The 7,335-nt window shown below is 32.6% G+C and overlaps 1 protein-coding gene across 1 annotated transcript; it reads left to right on the top strand.

Moving 5' to 3' along the window:
- The first annotated feature begins 6 nt into the window (after positions 1-6).
- On the top strand, positions 7-4,892 carry LOC105115464 (uncharacterized). Its single transcript, XM_011012352.1, has 8 exons — positions 7-199; positions 1,135-1,186; positions 1,349-1,424; positions 1,508-1,590; positions 1,879-1,975; positions 2,672-2,717; positions 4,084-4,172; positions 4,282-4,892. Exons 1-8 carry the CDS (start codon positions 39-41, stop codon positions 4,617-4,619), a joined length of 942 nt encoding a protein of 313 aa, XP_011010654.1. The 5' UTR covers positions 7-38; the 3' UTR covers positions 4,620-4,892.
- The last annotated feature ends 2,443 nt before the right edge of the window (positions 4,893-7,335 follow it).

Genomic DNA, 7,335 nt, shown 5'->3' with positions numbered 1-7,335 from the left:
CCCTAAAACCCCATCTACCTTCCTGTTATCCGACCGATATGGACTCACCGTGTTCAATCTTTGAGATTTACATCCGTTACCATGACATTAGATCACTAAAATCATGTCAAACGGATGAAAATGATGAACACGAGGGTAAAACTTCCAGGGATGCTTTGGCGCAGCTTTCGAAAATTGTGGACTTAAAATTCCATTCAAGGTTAGTTATAAAAACTTATCCTTGGAGTTAAATTTACTGTTTTGTTGGGTTTGGAAGTACCCTTTTGTTGATATTTAACGGATTTGATGTTTGCTTAGGATTTGATTGAGTTTCTTGGTTTTGAGGTCTGGGTTTCGTTGAGAGGTTTTAGGGACTGACTTTTATGTGTAAATTGTGGCTTTTATTATAGTTTTAGGATATTATTGGTGTTAGGCCTCAATGTAAAGCTTAAGGATATTTTGTGTTTTCTGATGAACATCATTACTCTGTGAGTATTAGTTTTCTCAAATAAAAAAAACAGAGAAGAAAAGATTGTGTTTCATGTAAATCAAGAGCCTTTAAAAGTGAGATGGTTGTTCTTGTGTATAACCCTTATATAATAAGATTCAAGAAATACTTTGAACATCCGTTTATCTTAGTATTCATGGTGAGATGCGTGTGACATCGGAATTGAGATTTGGTTATGAAATGTTATTTTTCTGCTGAAAACAAATCACGTCAGGACTTAATTATCTTGTTTATTAGTTATTGGATGCTGTTATTTATCTGTCCAGATGCATACACATCTGGAAAAATTAGTATGATAAGTTCTAGTAATTGTACAGTAGGACTTAAGTAGTGGCAAGTTTTCTCAAAATGTCTTGGACCCAAATACAACTAACCTCTGATGATGGGAATATGTGAACAACCTAACTCATAGGTTGAATCTGAACATTGCAAGACAAACTTGCCATTTATCTGGGTTGAGTCTTTTCTTGATGCTCGTAGGATTCAACATGCTCTAAAAGCATACCTGGTGTATATAAATATAAACTCTTCCAGTTGAGTGTCATTTGCTATGTGATTATATGGAGTTTTTGTTTAGCTAGATATGTACTTTCCTTTTGTTTTATTTTTTTATTTCCTGAAAAGATTTATGGCATTTCATTTGACAGAACTTCAATTTTTGATGAACTTCTCAAGCTCATGTCAAAGCTAGAACTTATGGTGAGTTTCATTTATTAAGCTCTTGAACTGGAGACATTTATTTTGATTTCCTCATTGATGTTCTCTATTAAGAAATGTCACTCCTAAATCTGTTTTTATTTACAGAAAAAAAAGGGAATATTTAATATTATGTTTCTTGTTTATAACTCTACCTTTTTGTAGGTGGATTTCTCAGAATTTTCTCGTTTCTATGATTTTGTATTCTTCATGTGCCGTGAAAATGGTCAAAAGAATATCAGTAAGTTTTCTCATTTCTAATGTCTTTGATATCTAGGCATGGTTTAATGGATTCTTTTATATTTCCCTGAATTTCTCTTGCAGCTGTAAACAAGGCTATTACAGCATGGAAATTAATTTTAGCTGGGAGGTTTCGGTTGCTAAACCAATGGTGTGACTTTGTTCAGGTATGGGTGATACTAAACTAACTGGATAACTGTGATTTGTGATTCATTTTGTTTTTGCCTTTTTATCCTGTGGAAGGATTTTCCAGTTGAGTAGAGTACTTTATGAAATGCTTATGTATCTGTTCATTTTTTGTGGATACATAAGTTATTGGGATATATTGTCTCTCAGTTGAACAATTGAACAATAAGTGGTCAATGCATACCAGTACCTTATAAATATTATCTGTGGTCTCATTCACCTGTTTTTTGTAGTCCTTTTGAAGCAACTAATCTTTTGATCGCTTTTAGGAAAATCAACGACACAATATATCTGAGGATACTTGGCAACAAGTTTTAGCTTTTAGCCGGTGTGTACATGAAAATCTTGAAGGGTACGATCCTGAAGGTACAATGTCTTAAAGGATTCAATGATTTAGTCACACACATTTAAGCTATACAATAAAGCCACATGTTGGACATCATTTATCCACAACAATTTGTCTGTGCCCTTTCTTTTGTCAGCTTTAGTATTGATAGAATGGACTCCTTTCCCTGTGATTTTGAGCAATTTTTCCAAAACATTTGTTCATTATATTTGCTGCACTTCTGCTTTCTAAGTTTTCCACTTTTAAGCACAGCTCTGTTTGTGTTCGTGTTTTTTTGGGGTTTTGAATCAATAATTGTGGTTTATAGTGGAAATTATTTTCAATCAGCTGGAAGAAAACTATGTTTGTAATTTGTAAATTGGTTCGCTAGTGTTTCTAGTCTTCTGCTTTTATCAACCATGTGGAACTAAATGATTCTCTCAAATCTCCCTTCCTTAAGCATGCCTTGTCATTTTCTATTTTGTTTTTCTCTGATAGTGTCTGAGCAGGATCATGGTATATGAGTATGGGAATCTCTACTAAGGTTTCATAAGTGAGGAATTTCTGGAAAATAATAAAGCAACAAGGCTATAGAAAATAAGGTCTTAGGCATTCTTTTGTTTTTCTTTCTCTTTGTTGATTCTGTGTGTTTGCTTTACAGGAGCATGCATGACTTGGTTCTGTTTTATCTTTGTTTGTAACAGAGTAATGCTTACTTGTATGCTTCTTATTTGTAGGTGCTTGGCCTGTCCTAATAGATGACTTTGTTGAGCACATGTACAGGTTTGATATCTATATCCTCAACCGTGTTTCACTAAATTTTAAAGATATTCCTTGATGTCTTGGATGTTAGCCTAGTTAGAACATTTGTTTTACTAGAAAAACTAATCTGTTGCCTACCAATCACTTTCTTTTTCCTTTTTGCCTTTTCCCCATATGCCTACAATAGATATGGCACGCCAAGAAAATCCGATTTTGGTCAGACTCTTATCATAGTTCAGATTCAAGTCGGTTCAATGAGGGCTACTGCCAAAGTCACCGAATGGGTAGAAATCAAGATGGGCCATGGTGACCACCCCCTTTAAACTTTCATTTCTTCTTCACAGCTACACCTATAGTATAGATTTCTAGTTAAAATGCTTGAAGGCACAGAGTTCAATATTTATTGCTAAGAGTGACATAAAGAAAGAAGACAACATTTGAAATTCATAGTAACTCGCATGCAAAAGCGAGTTTTCCTTTTATTTAAAAGATAGTCAGCTATTTTTCTTCTTTTTTGAATTAGAAAGAACAGGGCCGTGACCTACTCTGTTCTGGGGGATGAAAGACAGAAAAAGAGATCCCGGAACTAAGCGTATAACCATGATAATATTTTAAATGTGGTCGAAGTGCTGATTACCCAACAGCTATCTAACTTGGAAACTTAAAAGTTATTATTGTTTGTATATCATTTCTGAAATTTCATCTTTAAAAACTTGGATAGGTATCCCTGAAAAAGAAAACTTGGATAGTTGTTCGTGTTTGGATATTTGAATTCCTTGCTCTGTCCATGAAACATATATACTTTAAATTTGAAATTCAACTGAACAAATTCTTTATAGTTTGTACCTGCTGTAATTTGACTTTTAGTAAAGATTTAGAATGTGTTTAACATAACATGACTTTGAGTCACAGGTAGGAAAGTAGTGGTGTCAAAATAATGAAAACTTACATCAACTCCATAACTTGTTTAAAATATATTTGGTAACAATGGTGATAAAATGTTCTCAGTTTCTCTCTTCATCTTTTTCTAGATTCTGTGAACCTCTATAGAAATTTATTTATTTTTGCTTAAAGATGTTACCATCGAAATGTAACTTACAGATTCAAGACTAAATAATTTGAATCAAATACTGTTTAGTGACTTGATTGTTTTTTTTCCTCACGTAATACTTTAGAAACTACTCATCAATAGTTTCCACACGCTTCTAGAGTTATGCATGTGGATATAAATTTAAGGGTCTTTGAAAGAATGATATTAGGTAGTTTAGTACTCATTCTAGCACGAGTAGCAAAGATAAGTGAATTTTGATGTTGAGACTGCTGTTCCAACTTTCCCTCCTTTGTCACTAACTATGAACTCACATGCATTTACAATATTTTCTTGCAGGGTATTGGGGTCAAACAGGGAGCCAAACTTTTTCTGTAATTGTGGTGATTCAGAGTCTCAATCATGCACATTTGAAGACCCTCTTCCTGGTAATTGCTTGAAAGTTCCCTTTCAGTTCCGTTTTGTACCATGCCCTTTTGTTTTCACTTTTATGTTACCTGTAAGCTATTTCCTGAATACTTGGTTTTTTTGTTGCAGGATTGAAAGATACTCCTGGTTTGAAGAGGAAGTTATCTAGCTTTCAAATGGAGGAAATGGTGTCCTCAGATGCTGTCTTCCTTGATTCTGTCGGCCCAAATTTTATGTTGAATTCAAAGAGAAGTAAGCTGATTGATTACAGACCATTGAACTGGGAGGATAATCCACCTGGTAATTCAGCCAGTGATGGCATGGATATCACTAAGCAGAATAATTCGCTGGGGTCCATGAAATCTCCATGTGCAGTTGAAGGATGCTTGTCGAGGGGCTTTGCAGGGTTATTCTCAACTCGTTCCTATCTACAACTTGACCGGGAGAGGAGAGTCTCGTATACATAGAGCTTCCACCTGAGTAACAAATACAGGAAAGCTGTCCATTCCCACCCAGTCTTCAACAGTTCCACAAGGATATATCTATTTTGAATTGCACTTGTAAGGGTTGCTGGTTGCAGGTCGGTGTTACATCAGTATTCTGCTGTGATTGATAGAATAAAAATATTCCTTAGATTGTTTGATTTCATAGTCTTGTCAGAAAAAATAAACGAGGGTTTCCTGCTTCAGTGAATGTGACTGTATTTTTTGTTATTGGATCATGCGTAGCGTAATATGATACTGGCTGCGTTGTTCTTGCTTGCTGGAAGAAATGCCTAGTGTTGAGGAAATTGCTCGGGGAGTTGTCAAATACTTGGTTTGGCTAGGAGGCGACGAATTGTTAGAGGTTACTGCTTTTTCCGGACAGTAATTAGCTAAGTTGCAAATTGGCCCGAAAGGGTATTGGCTTGCTCTGCTGTTCTAAACATCTCCAATGAAACCTGAGACAATTATAAAGTTAATAATATTTTTTATTATTTTTTAAAATATATCTATATATCAAAATAATTTAAAAACATAAGAAAAATTATTTTTGAAATACAAAATAAAATGGATTTATATCATAATGAAACCTGCCATTTAACAGATAACGAGCAGGTCATTGTAGTTGAGGCTGCCTTGCTGCTATGTAAAATCTGACTAGAAATTGACTAGTGCATCGAGACCTTCCTCATTCAAAAACTGGAAAAGGACTGTTGAATCACGCTAGAGATACCGTGTTCTTGCGTAAAAAGGTCAACTGCTCTGCTTATCCTAGGAAAATCATTTTGATAGCTGTTCATGCTAGGAGATGACCGCAAGTGAACATAGAAGCAGAAAACAGGCAATAGAAAAAAGAAAAAAAGATTAGTGGGTTTGTTTTTTCTTTCTCATAATAAAACAGACAATTAGTTGGCCTTCAGAAAACCTTGGTAATGGATGGGTTGCAAAGTAGTTGGGCGGACAAGATAATCAAGTGTCCAGGGTTGCAAGCACTAAAGCTCCAAATGGTTATCAAGCAATTGTCCCTCCAGCGGCATCTCTCTCTCATGAAAGGGAAAATGCATGGGTGGACTAGAAGTTTGTATAATTTATTTTATTTTATTTTTATTTATTTTTCAAGTTGTATGATTTATATTGATTAACATATACTATCAAGTTGTATTATATTTTATATTTTTATTTATTTATCAAGTTGTATGGTTTATTTTATATGATTTATATTGATTAACATATTTTACCGTGCCAAGGCCTTATTCACTTTGGTCTCTAAAACTTTTTAGTTTTTTTTTCAATTACAAATTTAGTTTTTTTTTTCAATTTTATTCTTTAAAATTTTTTAGCTGTTTTGATTTTTTTTTATATAGAGTTATTTAATCTCATGACCCTAGTCGTGAGTTTTGCAAGTTAGCTATATTGACTCAGATTATTTTTTAATTTATTTTTTGCTCTATTCCATTCTCCAACATCGGGTTGATTGAAAATTAGATTTCATAATTATGTTTTGATTTTCTTTTAATAGGGTTATCATGGTCTCATAACCTGGGTTGCGAGTTTTGCAGGTTAGCTAGGTTGAATCATGTTTTTTGTCATTTATCAATTGAATATTTTATTTTTTTACTTTCATCCTTAAACATTGGGTTGACTAAGAATTATAATTTTATAAATTTACTTGATTTGATTTTTATAGAGTTATCCCGGTTTCCTAACTCATGTTTGATAGGTTAACTCATATTGATTTAACTCATTTTATCTATTTTATGATAACAAGTCAAACTAATGGTATTTTCAATAAGTAAAATATAAACTTTTTTTATTACTCAACTAGAAATCACACAAAAGGAGGTTCCAATCTAATGATTTGTCATTAATAGCTCATTATAAATTATTAACATGATCATATTAATTATTTTATTTAAGTAACACCAAACTTTTAAATATTGTCAGAAATTTATGATGCTAACATATGTTAACAACAAATCAAGTTACTTTCATAGCACAGATATAGGTTATATGATACAGTTAGCTATGAAAGTGTCAAGTATTTGTTGTATCAAGTATTATACAATACAAATCTAGATTAACCATTTAACAAGTAAGTTATTAAGAATTAATAAGATAAAAATGATAAGATATGTTAATAGCAAGTTGTTTAGGATATAAGTATTGAAGTCCATATTGAGTTTATATTATACTTATTTAAACACCATTAGTGAAACCTTTTCATCTTGATATAATAAACTTAGCTAAACATAATGAAAAAAAGAAACATAAATAAACAATATAAGAACATAAGTATAGTAAAGGAAATGAAAAATATATATAAGAGATTAAGTAAAATATAACATGAAATAAAATTTAAACATTACAACAATATAAAGAAAGAAATAAAGAGCATGATTATGATCTGAAAACCAAGATGCTTAAATGCATGGTAAATGCCTTCTTTTATAGGCCAAAATTTAAAACTATTGATTTGTTGACTAATTATTGAGTAGGTGACCACATTTTAACTTGGTGACAATCCTTATCTTCTTGTCTGAATAAAACATCATTGCTAACATCAAAATTTGAATAGATTATCCTTATGAAAGTTCTAAGAAATTTTCTTAGCTTTTCAATAAAAAAAATTGGTGCTTGTAGACTTCTAGGACTCTATATATAGGCTGAACACTGAACAATGTCTGAGCTGTAGGACGGGTTC

This window comes from Populus euphratica, unplaced genomic scaffold (genome assembly GCF_000495115.2).
Source record: "Populus euphratica unplaced genomic scaffold, PopEup_1.0 scaffold707.1, whole genome shotgun sequence".
Lineage (NCBI taxonomy): Eukaryota > Viridiplantae > Streptophyta > Magnoliopsida > Malpighiales > Salicaceae > Populus > Populus euphratica.
This window is presented reverse-complemented; position numbering and strand designations above follow the sequence as displayed.